This window comes from Aspergillus melleus (assembly GCF_016097325.1).
Source record: "Aspergillus melleus strain CBS 546.65 chromosome Unknown contig9, whole genome shotgun sequence".
Classification (NCBI taxonomy): Eukaryota; Fungi; Ascomycota; class Eurotiomycetes; order Eurotiales; family Aspergillaceae; genus Aspergillus; species Aspergillus melleus.
The window spans coordinates 989,629-1,006,579 of record NW_025763378.1 but is presented as its reverse complement, the minus strand read 5'-3'; the positions used below and the strand labels follow the sequence as shown (position 1 = coordinate 1,006,579).

Here is a 16,951-nt window from a genome sequence, read left to right as displayed (position 1 = left end):
ATTCTACAGCCTTGCGATGACTGTAACTAATCAATGTTGCTTCTTGCATGCATCTACTGGCGCCTCCACACTTTGTCGACCTACCACCCAACACTTTCCATCCAGGCCTACAGCAACACCATGCCCCCTATCCACCTCTCGTAAAGATGCAACCCTAGCTCTGGACTTCTTATGCCTCGTCTGCGATCAGCAGCCAATCCCGATTCCCATCCTTATCCACAGAGTAAGGCAACGCTTCTTGGACCTACAGGTCTACGCTGCCGGATCATGACCTTCGCGACCATTCACGTGGCATCAAACGCCAATTGGACGCAAAATGATGCCGTCGATGGCACAATCATTTCCGTCCGTGCCAGTCCAGTGCTCGTCTCCTCGGATCTGCCAGCTATTGGAGACTTTCCGTTTGAAGTTGATCCATAGTATGCAGGGAGGTCTGTCATACAGGCTGCCGAGGCAAGCAATGGGAATCTTGAAGGAGACTCGAGAGTACGCAGGGGTTATATATGCAGCGGCGGCTGCTATAGAAGGAGCATTCTAAGGTGATTCGTACTGTGAGGGCGTTGATGGCAACGAGGTGTTGCTGGGAACGCTGAAATGGAGGCTGTATAACAAAACACATCCGGGAAAGGGTGCTAGGCCGACTTCTTGGCTTCGTCATTCCTAGAACCAGGAGGCAAAAAGGAAAATGATCAATCGAGTGTCGGACTGAAAGAGAATCGGCCAAAAATATAACCAAAAAGCAATGACAAGAGTGGGATTCGAACCCACGCCCCTTTCGAGACTAGGAATATTCGTATGAATATGGGAGGTCAGATACCTGACCCTAGCGCCTTAGACCGCTCGGCCATCTTGCCCTGATTGGTGAAAGAAGCTTTTTATTTTGGCTACACAACCAGACACAGAATATTGAACACTGTCAACTACATCGTAAGTACCACTCATGACGGATGGCGTGAGTCCTGAAATGCTACCAGCACAAAACCTCCGCTGCGTCACTCAAGGAGGTTGAGATCTCGAGGGTAGCAGGGGCTTGTTGTATCCCACCGATATTGCAGCTGGGTTGCAATGATCGTTGGAACCTTCGGCTTCGGTGTTTCTTGTCTCTATATATACTTCGAGCCACAGTATTCACGGAATCTAGTGTTGTGTCCAAATCATCAATCACAACGCCACGCCTCGAAGAATATCAAGACGTAGCAAGCAAGCGATCGGGAGATTCCTGATTCGAGAAACACACCTCCCAGGTAAATAGATGGGTGACGGTAATGTGCAACGGTATGCTGATACTATATTAAAAAGGATTGACTCTTTTTAGTGAAGGGCTATTCTAGTATATATTCCCGCGCCAATATCTTAGTAGTATTCCCTACCTTGGAATATCAACGCCGAATATCATCAGACGAGAGCGTCATCATTTATGTCTTATCGTACTCGGCAGCAAGGCCTAGTATAACATGGCACATGTAAAGATGCCCTTGTGGTTAGAGACTACTCACCACCGAAGCACACAGTTCCTAGCAATGCCCAGGATACGTACCTTATCGCGCATATAGTACGTTATGTTGAACCGAGGAATACCTTCTAGTGTCTCTGAATTTTCTTCTCGGTTGTAATCACACCACAATAACTAGGTAGCACATGATTAATCACATTAACTGCTCCCCCGAGATACATCGTGATCTTCTCGATATCTACAAGAAAGACTGGTGGATCTCCTGGACTCCTCATCGCACGCATAACACAGGGGCAAGGGGCGGATGGCCTGGGCGGAGTATACATGGAAAAGAATGGCCGGCACCCTCCTATGCCCTACTTCCTGGTATATGTTGACAGCGGCACGGAGGAACACTTGGTCAATCTTGTCTGAAGAGAGATGGCTGGGAGCCAGTCAGGGCAGCACGAGCCTTGTGAAGTTATAGATATACCTCCCACCGTGAAAACGTTACCACTTAAACCACCGGCCAACGATGTGGACATGTTCCATGTAGCCTTCAGACCACTGTACCTTAGCAGCGGGGTCGTTCCATGGTTGGTGATTTATAACTATAACCACTTCGGCAGGCTATCCCTGGTACCCTGCGTAATATATGTTCTAAGGGTAGCTGCTTACTTCGTACCTCATGACCTCAAAAGTATTATACTAGAGACGTGTCAAGCTTATGTTTCTTTCCTCTCGTAGGGAGAATGAAGGATTTAGGGCAAACAAAAACAGGACAAAAGAAGTGCCGCATTCTCGGCAGAGACAACAAACCTTATTGTGAAGTTGCCGTTTGACGGCATCCAACGGCGCATCAACATCAACAACCAATTAGGATCTACAAAAACGTAAAAAGTAGAGGCCCATTCCGTGGATCGAACACGGGACCTCGGCCAATTTGAAGCTATTTGCTTGGGCTTACGTAAACCCGAAGGCCGAATCATACCACTAGACCAAATGGGCGTCTGATGATGACACGCATCCAAATAAGTATCGTGGTCCTGAACTTGTTCTACCACTTCCTTTCCATGACAGCAATTCTCCGGTTCATGGGGTTGCCGTCTTTGAAACTTCGGTAATAAATTTAACACCAAGGTAGTTCGTAAGTGTTTCTTGGACCGGTGTTTCTGACATTCTACCAGTATAGGTCTCCATTGTCCAGCACACGACGAATTAGTAACTACCTGTAAGAGAGGTGACGCCCTTTTAGGGTCCGGGACTGTCTGTTTGTTCTTGCCTATAAAAAAGCCAAAGGCGTACGTTATCCCCCCACACACCCAAAAAAGGTAACATTTTCTCAGAACACGATTCTCCTGATATAGAATGATAGTAATCTATATTGTGATACTGTGTAGAGAATGTCGCTTTCCGTGCGTATAATCCCGGTCAAATCCGGGTTTGGGCCGCATCTTTTTCTTATTCTTATTGGCAGATGCATATAACCCGGACAAGGATGCGAGAGAGAGGTAGTTATTAAATATTCCCCCAGAGGTACCTTTCAAAGTGTGAAGGTGGACAGACTGCTTCCCGTATCAGGTGTTGTACCGATCCAGGATGTGCCATGTAGGGTAGTTAGTTACACCTTAGAATACAGCCTCTGCTGAGTCCGCGCGGGGAGAGATGTATAGAGAGTAGGCAAGTCATGTGGGGAGTAAGAAATGGTAGATACGTCTATGGTTCAACTTTTGAATTGTAGAGATGTTAATACACCCAATTATGTTGACATGCTATTAAAATCGGCATGGGTTGTTCATCCCATATATAAGGTGGATCTAGGTAAGCTGAGCTAGATGATATTTTTCTACCCTTAAGCTTCCTCGGCCTCGGCATCATCTGTATAGTACTAGACACACGGGTGCAGCTCAATTGCAGAACTAGTTAGAATGCAAATGAAGTTGAGAAGTAAGAAACAGACAAACAGATGCCACGATTCAGATACTACGTAAATGGGGGCGGGGGTTGCGGAATCATTAAAGTAACAGCAATAGCATCAATTTAGTCGAGCCCCATCGACGAGCAGGCTCAGAAAAAGATCACCAACTTTATCCTCATCAACGCTACCACCATCTTAATACCCTAGTACTGCATCCAGGAACCGCACGACAAAAACCGGCACTGCCTGACAATCAAACATTAAATTTACTAGAACCTGATAAACCTGGAACCGATGAATCCATCCAACCCATCAATCCAAAGCGGCAATACGGAAATCCGGCCTCGGGGCGGAAAGAAAGGTCGTCCTAACTAGACATTTCGCTTCGACGTGCCCTACGGGATCACCCGTTACAGGCTTCAGTAGTGGCTATTATGGGGTCGCGTCTGGGTCCTAGTCAGGAACTATGGAACTCTACTTGACGGCCTGTACGACGGGCCCTCTTTGTCGGATTTTTTTTTATGGGATGCCAAGAGGAGCGGAAAGAATTGGGAAATAATAATCATAGAGCAATAGTTAATAAATAAATAATTAAATAAATAATAAAAACCGAGAAAATCAGAAGGAAGAAGACGGCACCGGCGAGCTCGGAGATTGGCCCGCGTGCCGGACTTCCGACGCTTACTGAGAACGGTAGTATTCTGCTCTCATTCATCGGAAGTGAGATGAGGGCTTTGGGCTTTTTTCATCCGGGTTCCGCTGGAGGAGGATTTACAAGGGTTCTCGGGTGGTCTAACTAGGTAGTCTTTGTGAGGAAATTGTGCGGGTTTTAATTATGTACATAGCATGATTGCACATTTGCATGTACAGTACACAGTAATATTCATATTAGGTTAAGACAAAGGCCTGGCCATAAGGTGGCAGGTATGTACACGTGGGAGCGTGTAAGTCGAACTATGACATCAGACCAAGTCAAAGTCAAAAGAATTGAGGCTCAGAAACTCTGTACTCCATAAGTAATAGGCTTCTATCAAGCTGCCTTGCTTACGATTACTTGTACTAAAGGTCCACTTGGACGGACGAGCAGGCAGGCCATGTTTGTTATTTACCAGATCCGGAATTCAAAACGTGGTGATGGAAGGAAGAAAATAGACAATTTAACAGCCTGGAAGACTAAAACGAAAAGAGACCCCGAGGCTCCGAGCCCGAAGGATAGATCGATCGAATGATTGGCCTTGCAACCCGTGCGTCGGCGTTGGATCCACAGGGAGGAGAGAGTAAACCGGTACTTTATATCCGGCTTCCTTGCCCAAACAACTCTAGAATATACGATTGATTATCAATCATCTGTCAGACGATCTGGGCTACAGGACGCCGACTCAGACATCCAGTAACTTCCCGACAGAAAGTAATTGATCCGCAGGTGGAAACTGTGGAATCATTGTCCCAGCCATAATCGTGTATGGGTTAATATTGGGGAAGATAAATTGATAATTGAGCACGAAATGGGTGATTGAGAAAAGGGTGGGGCGTTCCAAGCCCTAAGGCCGCAGAGCACGGATGTTTAGTGTAGCGGCGCTGTTCGTGTGTTCTTTACCTGGACTTCGATGTTGGGTCGGTTACATGTATGCCGGAGCGAGCCTCACCGGGAGTGCTTGTACAAGGTACATCGGTGCCAAGTGTCCATGTCAGAAACACAAGGCGCATATACGGGTGTATACGATCGCGATGAGGCCATCACCGTCACTGCGTTGGAAGCCTGGACATGCCGAGACTCAGATGAGTCGCATACACCTAAGTGAAGGCCCAGTGAGGATCGAGATTATACGCACAATAGTGCATCAGAATGCGAAAGAGTGAGTCATACGACCCGCGATGACAGACAAAGGGAGAAAGCGAGAGAAAAAAAAAAGGTTGACCAAAATCGGAAATGCCAAAATCGAAGCCAGTGACTCGGGCGTAGTTCCATGGCAGGAAGTGCGTGTCCATAAACCAGGACAGGCTGATCTCCAGGCGTTAATGTCGGCCTGGGAGTTCATACGGAAGCCCGCGGATGCAAGTGATGGATTCCTCGAGCCGTTCTTTGCCAGTCACTCATGCCAAGCCAGGATCGTCGGTTGGGTTGTCAGATGAGAATCAGAATTTGGCAGACCGCGGCATGCCCCCTCTCTTTTTCGCGCTCTCGCCAACAGACCATGTAGGTACTGAAAAAGTGAGCGTAATTAAAATCGATGGGTGAATTGCAAGCCACTCTGTGCATCCATGTCAACGTGCAAGGCCCGCTCGGTGGAGTTTGCTTCCGAGGGCTGATGTGATGGCACTTGGGGACCAGCCCTGTCTTTAATTCCATGCACTAACCCTTGTTGTAGTCACACACGGCTTTTATCTTCAGGGCCGTCAAACACAATGAAGAATTGCTCTCTTTTAACACTATACTCCCTGAAAATGGTTCCCAGAATGGTACCTACCGAACCTAATCAGCGCAAGGAATGTATCTGTACATACAGTACTGGGTAGCAGGGATATCTATCCTCGACCATTTGCTCTACGGAGGTGGTTGGTATGTGTTTGCGACACGGCGAGGATTTGCAGTAGAACTGTCACCCTACATACCGGGGATCAGCCCATAAAGCTTCAACTACTCCGTGTAGACCCAAAACTGGGAGCATCCCGTCTGCAGGCAGGAAGACAAGGGGGATGTGAGGGGCAGGATTCAAATTAGAACGACGATTGATCTTCATGCCAAATGAGGGGTTGGTTACCTTGCGAGTTTCAATTCGCGTTGTTTACCATCTTGGTGATATTCAGATTCGGCCGACCATCCTCGCAATGGCAGATGTCGATAAAAATGTCCCCTCCCATGGACAGTGTTCAACGCTTCAAGCGCATCTGGTTCGGGCGCGTGAGGTATATCCTTGCCGTATAGGTACACTGCGGGAGCCCGTGTTTACTCCGGATCATCCTGCGCATTCTGGCATCCCCATGCTTCTCTCCACGTCTCGCACAACCCTACTCCGTATGCAAGGATGCAAGACCTTCTGTCAATCATCATAAAACCCCCGTCGTCGTGTCTGTCGCTTGCCAGTGTCGTATTACTAAGGGAGAATGCCTGGGTAAGTCGGCGTACTTCTCAGGTCTCACCGCACTCTACCAATGAAGGGAGCGAGAGAAGATCGACAGGACTCAGGTCGTTAGTTCCGGGTAAGAAAACTAAATGGTGACCGCTCAGAGCGATAGAATGCAAGGATTTGGGAGGAGTCTGGACAAATCAGAGTCCCTCGTTATGCAGGAATGTGCACTAGGGAAGGATGCACCTCCATGATCAACTGATGTTTTTTCTCGGACATGGGAACCGGCAGAGACGGAGTGTCAAAGTAGGTGGGTGGAGGGTAACAATCATGATCATATGGTACTATGCCACGGAGTTCTTCTTGCTTGTTCGGTGGGGTCAAGTATCACTTACCTACTAAGTACCTACCTGAGTCTGAAGATTGTATCTCTCCTGTTCAGCGTTGGCGTTTATCCTTTCCTAGCAGGATATTAAAGTTATATGCTGGTTGCAGAGGAGATAATTTCCCTTCCTCCTGACTTGTGTGTTTGGGTGACCAACACACTATCCCAGACGCCGAGAAAGGAGGGTAAAGATCGCAGGGTCGGCCAGCTCTAGGCCCGGACGCTAAAGCTGCGGTACCTTGGAATGAGGTCATCGTCCACGGCACGCTCAGCCCGTCGTGACTTGGTCAGGAAGTCACTTGCCGGAGCCTCCGAACATCCGAGAAGGAGGAAATTAAAATTTGCAATTAGGAAATCGAACATTGGCCAAGCCCGAAAAAAATGACTCTATTTGAGGAGTTTTGTCAGATTCCAGTGCATTCTTTCTATGCACGCGGTAATGATGTAACCATTAAGTTACGGGGTCGGAGTACTGTGTACGAGAGTCGGTTTTTACTTCGGTGCGCATTGGATTTGTTGGATGTGCACACAAGAGAAAGGAATTTCTAGGTGCAGACTATGTGAAGAGTGATATCATGACAAGTCTTTAGTTGGAATTAGATTTGAGGTAGTATTCATCAGGTATTCGAGTGGGAGTAGAGGGCAGAGGCATAAGGTTCCAGACTTAACAGTAGTTTACCAACGGATTACACCACCCATTTCCAAACTAATGACCAAGTCATCATGACGAAGAATTCCAACCCATGGCTTAGAAATCCATGACCGTTGAGATCCTCGAGAATAATACTTCCTAGAAGGTCATATCCTGATTACTACGAATGATTATGGGTGCCTATAACTGCGACGTATCAAAGGGAAAAGAACAAGAACCGGAAAAAGCAAAGACACAAGAAAATAATCGACTTGCCTAGTAGGTCAGAGTCCGAAGGTGGAGACGTTCGGCACACGGAGCTTTGGGGAGCTGTACGGACTTGGCAGTCTTTTCATTTTTATTATTATTATTATTTTTTTTTGTTTCCACGGCCCTCTCGGCGTCATTGCAGCCTATCCCCGCTGGCTCCGAACAAGAGCTCCAGCAAGACAACCAAATCGACGATGATTAAAAAGGTCCAGCGCGACCCGGTCGCCGCTGTGCCTTGTTATTTCCTGTTCCCTCTTTCCTCTCTCTTCCGATATCCGGTTCCCATCAGCTGGCTGGATGCCATAAATCCTCCACTCTCGCCCTCTGCCTCACTCCTTCCCTATACTTCAGCCCTACCGACCCGCCTGGCTGATTTTCTCTACTCCCCTTCCACCCCCCCAAACAGCTGCGCGCATTGTTCGCTTCACATAATCCCTGGTCCACAGGGCAGTTTATTACTTCGGTCGCATCTGGAATCCATACAACTAGCTCCCACTGTATTCAAAAACCGAAACTCGGGAGAAATCCACCGGAACAATAGCTTGAGTTAATTCGGGCTCCGACTTGTACACCAACATTCGCTCGAAATTTACTAGTATTAATCTTTTTTATTGTCGCTTTTTCTTACACGTCGAAAATTAATAGACCACATTTACCCATGTGGCGAACAACTTCTCATGCCGCGATTGCGGCGGCGTTCTTGTTCTCTGTCGCAAGCGCAATCCCTCACGGAGATGACGGCTCGATGGACATGGACATGGACATGGGCATGCATATGAATAGCACGAAGCCCGAACATCCGGCGGAGACAAGTGATGACTCTCCGATGAGCTATTTCGCTTATGGGAAGCACTCCAGTACAATAATCGCTCACATCGCGCTTATGACCATTTCCTGGTGCTTTCTATTGCCCGTTGGTAAGTCTCTCAACCGGGCTTGCTTGTTTCACGCAAATACTAGACCACAGACACTGACAATGCCATCGCAGCTGTCATGCTTAGTATCGCCCGATCACGGTACGCGCTTGTTTCGCAATTCTTCTTTTTGGTGTTGAATGCGCTGGGTCTGCTCGTCGGTATCATTTACAACAGCCAAACTCCGGACTTCTACGAGAACAATGCGCACCACAAGATTGGATGGATCGCGACTTGGGTCATGAGTGCGCAAGTAATCATGTCCTTGATCTTTGCATACGCAGGAAGAGGCGAGTCGGATTCGACTTCGTATGAACGCGCCGCCTTCCTGCCCGTGTCTACCGACGAGATGGCCGAAAGCCCGACCACCTATCCCACTGGCATCCACCACGGGTATCGCTGGTCTAGAGATAGTGGCCAGGGAACCGAGCGAAACTCTTCCTCCTTGCACAGCCGCCCGAGCTCTCCGTCTTGCGCGTCTCCCTCGGATGAGTACGACACCTTCGACAAACCGGAACCGGAACTTGACGTTCACGAGAAGCCTGGCCCGGCGCGGGGATGGCTGCGCAGCACTTTTGTCGACCGCTTCTTGGCTAATCGCGTGCCGGGAATGGTTTCTAGCCGGGTTCTTCGAGTGCTGAATGGCATTTACCTAGTTGTCGACAGACTTATTCTTCAGTTTGGTTTCGTTGCCATTGCCACCGGTGCCGTGACCTACGGGGGTATCATGGTTAGTATTCTCAGATCAGTCGCATCCCCTACATCATTTTCTAACTTCTGAAACTCTAGAGAGGAAGCGAAGTCTTCAATGGCCTTGCTCATTTTATCAAAGGAGGTATCTTCTTCTGGTATGGTTTGTTGACTCTCGGCCGATTCATGGGCAGCTATGCCGACCTCGGTTGGGCCTGGAACGTCAAGCCGTCAAGCGGAATTGTGAGCAAGTGGAAAGCCAGAATCCCCTCTGGGGAGTTTACCGAGTCGTTCGTGATTTGGCTTTATGGTGTCACCAATGTGTTCCTCGAACATCTTGCTGGCTGGGGAGGCGCATGGTCCGCTACTGATCTCGAGCACGTCTCAATCTCCATCCTATTCTTCGGAGGCGGGCTGTGCGGTATGCTTTTCGAATCTAAGCGCGTGAAAGACCTGCTCAACTGTACCGTCTTGCGACCTGCCTCCCAGGCCACTACTCGCACTCCCGATGCTGCCTGGAATCTTCCCGACACCCAAAGCGTGCCCCTCAACCCGATGCCCGCTCTTGTGATCCTTCTCCTGGGAAGCATGATGGGCTCCCACCATCAAACAAGCATGATTTCGACCATGGTGCACAAGCAATGGGGCAATCTCCTGGTTGGTTTTTCGGTCGCCAGAGCCGTGACTTATTTTTTGTTGTACTTGAAGCCGCCAACCTCGTACTTGCCTGCTCGTCCTCCCACCGAAATCATTGCCGCGTTCTGCTTGATCTCGGGTGGCTTGGTGTTCATGCTTAGCGTAAGTACAACCTTGAACAAACGAAAATAAGTCAAGCTAATTTCTCCCCTAGACTCGCAACGTGGTCGAATCTATGGAATACTATGAACTCGATGCCATGTTCACCTTTACCGTCAGTATGGGCTTGACGGCTTTTATCATGGCGTGCGAGATCTTGGTCATCGCCCTCAAGGCGTGGGCTGTGAACCGGGAGTCTCGTCCCCAGCTTCCTGCTTACCAGTTTCCGGCCTAAACAGCCTCATTGCCAACCAAGGTCAATCGTTCCGCCGAATTTCGCGCATGAAGTATCGCAAACCATCACGCAAATACCTCCTTCATCGATATAATGATTCCACGGGAACTCCAACAAAAACCCCAAACCCGAAAAACCGAAAAAAATCTTTGTTCATTACTTCAAGTTTTATACCCCCTAAACCAATTGATTTCTGCGTGGCCTGGTATTATGGAGCTCATGCTGTCCATATTTGGGTAGCAAGCCTAATACCACCTGTATCAGAGCCTTTCCCCCAATGTCCTTGCATCTGACGTGTCCCTGTGTTTATGAATGATATCCCCGAATTACAGACGGTATTAATGAGGAGGAACTTGGTGATTCCGTGATATTGTTACGACTAATTGTCTCTGCTTGAGAGATGACGTTATTTTATATACTTGCTTTGGAACTTGCTTCTCACCGAATATAATTACCACTCCTTGATGAATGAACGAAGCATTATAACCATTATCATGAGCTACCGTTTTCAATCTCTCGACTTTGACTACCTGGGCGACAAGTCCCTACTAGAGTATCGAAAGCTCTGCGCCGGAGTTAAACGGCTTTAGCGGCGACACCGGCAAGCTGTGCCGGCGCATCGGCACTTGAAGTGATTACGTAATCCGCATGGCTTCATGGCTGCGATACCATCATCTCCATGACACCGGTGGACTTAGTGAAAGCCATGGCTTTATGCCCAGAGATTCTAGTAGACTGCAGCTGCACATTAAACAGTACTCTGTAGATACTGTGCTATCGGGTAATATTCGCGATGTTTGATGTAGTACAGCTGCCTGGGCGATGTTCGGGTCATATTAATAATTTTGCTGGGAGAGGGGCAAAGTGGGGAGGAAAGACATGATGAGCATAGACGTTTCTTGAACCTTTAAAGAGGGGCGCCTATCCCGCTATAACCCACCAACTATAACAATATCCCTGTTCTCTTTTCTGTTGCAGAAATTCTACGGTTCTTTGCTTTCTCCAGAAACACTCCACTCTGAACTAGTTCATCATGGCCTCTAACGCTCCCGGAGCTTGCTGCGCCTCTGGCTTCAAGCATGAAGGCACTCCCGTCGGCGAGATCAAGAACGTTGGTGGCGGTGAGTGGGCACACCTTTTTGATCCTTCCGTGTCTTGTTTACTGATAGTTTGATTTTGAATATCGCAGTCGACACCTACGTTGTCTACCCCAAGGACAACAAGACCCCCGAGAAGGCCGTCGTCATCCTGAGCGACATCTTCGGTATCTACGTCAACGCTCAGCTCCTTGCCGATGAGTTCGCCGCCAACGGATACCTGACCGTTATCCCGGACCTGTTCCGCGGCGATGCCATCAAGCTCAGCGACATGGAGTCCGGAAAGGCTGATCTTCCCGCTTGGATTCCTAACCACCAGCCCGCCGTTATTGATCCCATCGTCGAGTCCACCCTCAAGTACGTCCGCCAGGACTTGGGCGCTAAGAAGGTCGCGTCCGTTGGATACTGCTTTGGTGGCAAGGTGAGTCGTCGTAATGGATTCATAGTCGGATATTATGTTGTTAGGAAGTCTCGCTAACCAGTGTCCTCCGGGTTGCAGTATGTTTGCCGCTTCGCGAAGCCCGGCAAGTTCGATGTCGGTTACACTGCCCATCCCTCTTTCGTCACTGAGGAGGAACTTGGCGGCATCACCACTCCTTTGTCCATTGCTGCTTCCGGTAAGTTTGATTCTGTTGGGATGATGGCCTTGGTGGTTTCCTCCGACTTCCGACTAACGCATCATCAATCATAGAAATCGACCAGATCTTCACCACCGAGCTCCGTCACAAGTCCGAGGGCATCCTGATCAAGACTGGTCAGCCCTGGCAGATCAACCTCTACGGCGGTGTCTCCCATGGATTCGCTGTCCGCGCCGACCTGAGCAACAAGAACTTCAAGTTCGCCAAGGAGCAGGCTTTCTGCCAGGCCGTGACGTGGTTCAACCAGTACCTTTAAATTAGTAGTATCATGATGGGTCCATGTAGAGCATTCTTTGGATAGTTAATGAACTGAAATGAATTCGAAAAAAGCCAAGTAATGAAAGTGAAACGGCGTAGCGAAAGTGATAAGCCTTTATCGATCCCACGTGACCGGGGGATCCGCGCGAAGGGCCAAGATCCACCACGAAGAACAGGTAAGCGTCTAGCCTCCGGTTTGTTCTTGATTCCTGCTGTTGCTGCTTTGCATCAAAGCGTCGAAGTCCACCGTTCTTGGTTGAGGTGACTGGCTACGTCTGCCGGTTTCCTCTCCTTCTTGTCATTGCCATTGTCCCACCGATCTGATCGGTCCTTGTTTATATCTGTCTGCTGTCGCGTGGATTCCCAATTTTACGAGTTGTCCGCGGACTTCATCTCCACGAGCCGTCAACCTGACATACCTAGTGCGACTGGATTCCATTCCCTAATTCCGTTGCTCTTCGGCGATTTGACGAGAAATACTTTTTATTTCTCGATCTGCGTTGCATTGCGTTGTGTCGGGCATTGCTTATTGCCTCATTCATTCCTTTTTCTCCCTCGGTAGAAGCGCGCCGATCCGACGACCCTAGCAGATTCGAATTTGCCCGACTTTTTCGGCATTCCTCTTGTCTTTGCCTCGATTTCGGTGAATTACCTGCAGCAAGCAACTGTTGATCTTGCTGTGCATATTGTACACTGCACCCAAGTACGACATTCGTTACCTGGAACATCGTGACGTTTTACGAAGCAACATGGCCACCCCAGCTGCCTTGCCTCCGCTGCCGTTCAACCCTTCGAGGGTCCGATCATACATACTCCGTCTACCTCTGTTTACGCGACTGGTGCTCCTGGCGGTGCTTGTGTTCTGGCTGCTCGAATTGCAGACTATTTGGAGCGTGGTACAATGGGGCTCTTTGACTCCAGATGAGATTGGGTTTGGAACCAGTATGTCCCCTGGTAGCTAGGGGATCCTCCCCCGGACTTCATGTGGTGAACGAGTATGATTGTGCATGATTCTGACTCGGAGAAAATAGTGTATCGGTTGAACACCTATCCGTTCATCCACGTGGGGTTCTTCCATGCCTTCCTGAACTTGTTAGCGCTAACGCCATTGCTGGAGCGGTTCGAAGCCGAGCATGGTACATTGACGGCTGTTGCTTTGTTTATTGGACGTAAGGCAGTCCTGTTCTTGTTGGGTCCTCGAGTGAGAATGCTGACGGGTTTTCGCGAACAGCTCTTTCCACTTTCCCTGCCGGTCTTTACCTACTGGTTGAGAAGGTTATTTTGCACAGAAACACTGCCGTCGTTGGCTCTAGGTGAGCGCATATTGCCAACTATTGCGTCTTAGGTCGTCACTGACATCTTTGAAGTGTTTGGGTGTTCCTGTTGCTCGGCTCTGAAGCCATCAGGACTTTCAAGTCCAACCCCTACTTCAGGTACTTCCTGACTACTCGTTAATCATACATATTTGGTTACTAACAGGGAGTTAGTCTCGGTACTCAGAGAATTCCGACCTGGACTTCGCCCCTGGTTGCATGCGTTGTTGTCGCGATTCTCGTGCCCAACACCAGCTTCCTGGGCCACTTGTGTGCAATTGTTGTCGGGTATCTGCGTAAGTTGATCTATTTGCATACCTATGTATTGTTTATTGCTAATACCAGTTTAGTCGGCCTCGGTTACCTTAAGATCTTTGTTCCGCCAGAGAAGGTTCTACGATGGATCGAAGGGAAATTGAACCTCCTCGGACGACTGCCTCATTATGTGTCAGTGGACCAGAAGACGTATGGTCGCTATGGTGTTCTGCCGATGACCAACACTGGGGGTGAGCGGCCAACCCCTCTGAGCTATCTGGGATCGACTCAGCGTCTGGGATCCTCGGAGTAAAAACGAAAACGCGGCCGTAAAGACTACATTTCTTGTGTATATTTGGTACATCCAAGGCCTTGACTATAATCGCCTGCAAAGAGTTGCGTGAAAAAAGTTGGGCTCATAGATAGTATAAGTATAGTATAGTAATAATTATTCTGGATTATTTAGCATCAATGTTGTGCACTTGGTCTCTCCCGCTCGACGTAAATTTACTTTGGCTGATGCGGAGGCGGAATTGCCTTCCCTCCAGCTTCCATGCACCACGCACGTCGGGGAGACTCTCCCTAAACACCTTGGATTCACCTCATGGCATTAAAATGTAAGTCGCATAGTGCTTTTACGTCGCTTGGTCCATTGTCCATTCCCCTCCCATTCATCCATCCCGTTTACCCCGGATTCCCGCCGCGAAAGGACAGCTCAGGACCCAAACAACCGCTGACGACATCCCAAATGACAGCTGCAATCCGCAAATTGCGGAATAACCCTCGATTCCTCTTCGTGCGCCTTCCGCATCTCCTCTCTTTTCTCTGCATTGTCGCCGGCGTCGCTTGGCTGCTACTCCTGCCCCTCAATGATTACTCCCGCCGAACCTACATCTCCGAGAACGCGCTTCTCCCCGGTCAAGTCCATGCGTATTTCTCGGGCAGTGAACAGCATATCTTTCGCGGGTACAAGAAGGAATTAGAAGGACTGCTTCCTGAGGGGTATCAGGGGGAGGGACAAGATAAGGCGGATGTTGAATTTACACCTGCGTATGTTGGCATGGTTGTCTGGTGGTCGACCTTCTTAGGGACACGGAGTCGCTAACCCGTGGGCTTTTGATTAGGATATCTGAGAAGATACAATCGATTCTACGAGCTGCTGGGCTGAAAGTCGCGATGCAGAATTACAAATACACTTCCTCGGGGATCACGCACCAAGGGCAGAATGCCTACGCGATCATTCATGCGCCGCGGGGCGATGCGACAGAGGCAATTGTTCTCGTGGCGGCGTGGAAAACTGCCGACGGAGAGTTGAATCTCAACGGTGTGACGTTGGCGCTGACGCTGGCACGATACTTTAAACGTGGGTCTGGACGGTTTCCCTGGGGGCGCAGGTTCATGGCTAATCAGTCGGCTTTGTTCAGGATGGTCTTTGTGGTCGAAGGATATTATTTTCGTGATCACGCCTGATAGTAAAACGGGGACGCAGGCTTGGATCGACGCCTATCATGATATGCAACCGCCGTCGGTCCAGCCTCTTCCTCTGAAGAGTGGAGCGTTGCAAGGTGGCCTGGTGGTTGAGTATCCCTTCGATCACCGCTTCGAGTCGCTGCATATTGTCTACGATGGAGTCAACGGCCAATTGCCCAACTTGGATCTGTTTAATACCGCAGTGTCAATCGCTGGGGGTCAGATGGGAATCGGATCCGGCTTGCAGGAGATGTGGAATCACAATGATAGCTACGAGAAACGTCTCGAGACAATCATGCGAGGCATGGTCAAGCAAGGCTTTGGATACGCCACTGGGGCCCATAGCAGTTTCATGCCGTACCATATCGATGCGATTACCTTGCAGACCAAAGGCGAAGGCTGGCAGGATGAGATGGCGCTCGGTCGAACTGTGGAGAGTCTCTGTCGCAGCTTGAATAACCTGCTGGAGCACTTGCATCAGAGTTTCTTCTTTTACCTGCTGATGCACACCAACCGGTTCGTCAGTATTGGGACATATCTTCCCAGTGCGATGTTGGTTGCCGGCAACTTTACTATCATGGCGATTACCTTGTGGTTGCGGACTGGATACTATCGGGATTCTGAGGAGGCATCCTCTAAGACCACTACTTCCCAGGATGAGAAATCTACGACCAAGTCGACCAAGTCGATCAATGCAGACGATCAAGCCCCGGAAAAGAAGCCTGGTTCCAACGGTATTATCGAGCGTCACCTCGCTCTGCCACTTACATTCGTTGTCAGCCTTCACCTGCTCGGCCTGGTTCCCCTGTACATCTTCAACAACCTCTCTTACAAGGTAAGTCACCTCCCCACTTCTCCCTTTCACACTCACAGCTAACAATCCAACCTTAGTACTTCACCACGGCAACCTACATCTGCATCGCCGCCGACCTCATCCTCCCTCTCCTCCTCTCCACGCTTCTCACGCAAAGCGCCCAATCCTCCACCCCCCAACAACACCACCTCATCAAATCCTTCTCCCTCCTCCTCCTCGGCCTCTTCCTCTCCACCCTCGCCACCCTCAACTTCTCCCTCTCCTTCATGGTCGGCCTCCTCTGCACCCCCCTCAGCTTCATCACCCGCATCAGCCCCCGCCTCAACGCACCCCTCCGCTACGCTCTCTCCTCACTCGGTCTCCTCATCCTCAACGCCCTCTCGCCCCCCGTCGTGGTCCTCGCAGCGTGCTGGTACACGGGAGTCTCGGTTGAGACGGTCCTCACGCAGGCGGCTTTCGGGTGGGATGTGTGGGGTATGTGGACGCAGGTGGTCGTTTGGTGTGTTTGGTGGCCCGCGTGGGTGATTGGGTGTGCATTGTTGGGTTCTTCGTTCTTTTGATCTTCAGGCTTTCAAGCTACGATGTTTTTTTTGTTTGTTAGGGGTACTTTGAAACTCTTGCGAGTTGAGGACCGGATGGGATGGTACAGTATATAGAGTCCTTTTTATAAAGATGTATGTTTATACGGAATGTCTATCGCATATTACAATACATCCGGCTCATTGCGCAGAGATACTGTCATATCAGTAACAGGATTGCTGTTTCCAT

The 16,951-nt window shown here is 49.4% G+C and overlaps 4 protein-coding genes and 2 non-coding genes across 7 annotated transcripts; 4 read left to right on the top strand and 2 right to left on the bottom strand.

The window, feature by feature from the left end:
- Nucleotides 1-743: 743 nt before the first annotated feature.
- LDX57_013002 lies at nt 744-854 on the bottom strand. The gene has a single exon. It is a non-coding gene; the product is annotated as a tRNA-Leu (tRNA).
- A 1,483-nt stretch (nt 855-2,337) lies between these two features.
- Nucleotides 2,338-2,440, bottom strand: LDX57_013001. The gene has a single exon. It is a non-coding gene; the product is annotated as a tRNA-Pro (tRNA).
- A 5,922-nt stretch (nt 2,441-8,362) lies between these two features.
- On the top strand, nt 8,363-10,338 carry LDX57_013000 (Ytp1 family protein; the record flags this gene model as incomplete). Its single annotated transcript, XM_046094751.1, has 4 exons — nt 8,363-8,621; nt 8,693-9,348; nt 9,408-10,106; nt 10,159-10,338. 4 exons carry the CDS (start codon nt 8,363-8,365, stop codon nt 10,336-10,338), a joined length of 1,794 nt encoding a protein of 597 aa, XP_045950730.1.
- Nucleotides 10,339-11,371: 1,033 nt separating this feature from the next.
- Nucleotides 11,372-12,329, top strand: LDX57_012999 (dienelactone hydrolase family protein; the record flags this gene model as incomplete). Its single annotated transcript, XM_046094750.1, has 4 exons — nt 11,372-11,459; nt 11,528-11,856; nt 11,935-12,052; nt 12,127-12,329. 4 exons carry the CDS (start codon nt 11,372-11,374, stop codon nt 12,327-12,329), a joined length of 738 nt encoding a protein of 245 aa, XP_045950729.1.
- A 751-nt stretch (nt 12,330-13,080) lies between these two features.
- rbd2 (rhomboid protease family protein RBD2) lies at nt 13,081-14,212 on the top strand (the record flags this gene model as incomplete). Its single annotated transcript, XM_046094749.1, has 6 exons — nt 13,081-13,273; nt 13,363-13,500; nt 13,563-13,644; nt 13,699-13,764; nt 13,819-13,940; nt 13,995-14,212. 6 exons carry the CDS (start codon nt 13,081-13,083, stop codon nt 14,210-14,212), a joined length of 819 nt encoding a protein of 272 aa, XP_045950728.1.
- A 231-nt stretch (nt 14,213-14,443) lies between these two features.
- Nucleotides 14,444-16,937, top strand: GAA1_1. 2 transcript variants are annotated; one of them, XM_046094747.1, is made up of 5 exons: nt 14,444-14,516; nt 14,655-14,949; nt 15,024-15,262; nt 15,324-16,204; nt 16,261-16,937. In XM_046094747.1, exons 1-5 carry the CDS (start codon nt 14,504-14,506, stop codon nt 16,741-16,743), a joined length of 1,911 nt encoding a protein of 636 aa, XP_045950726.1. In that variant the 5' UTR covers nt 14,444-14,503; the 3' UTR covers nt 16,744-16,937. The 2 variants fall into 2 exon arrangements, with proteins under 2 accessions (XP_045950726.1, XP_045950727.1); XM_046094748.1 differs by having other exon boundaries at nt 14,444-15,262.
- Nucleotides 16,938-16,951: the final 14 nt, after the last annotated feature.

Coding starts and splice junctions, on each gene's coding strand:
- GAA1_1 (XM_046094747.1), top strand. Junction 15,263..15,323: donor GCTGGCACGATACTTTAAAC/GTGGGTCTGGAC, acceptor GGCTTTGTTCAG/GATGGTCTTTGTGGTCGAAG. Junction 16,205..16,260: donor TCAACAACCTCTCTTACAAG/GTAAGTCACCTC, acceptor ATCCAACCTTAG/TACTTCACCACGGCAACCTA.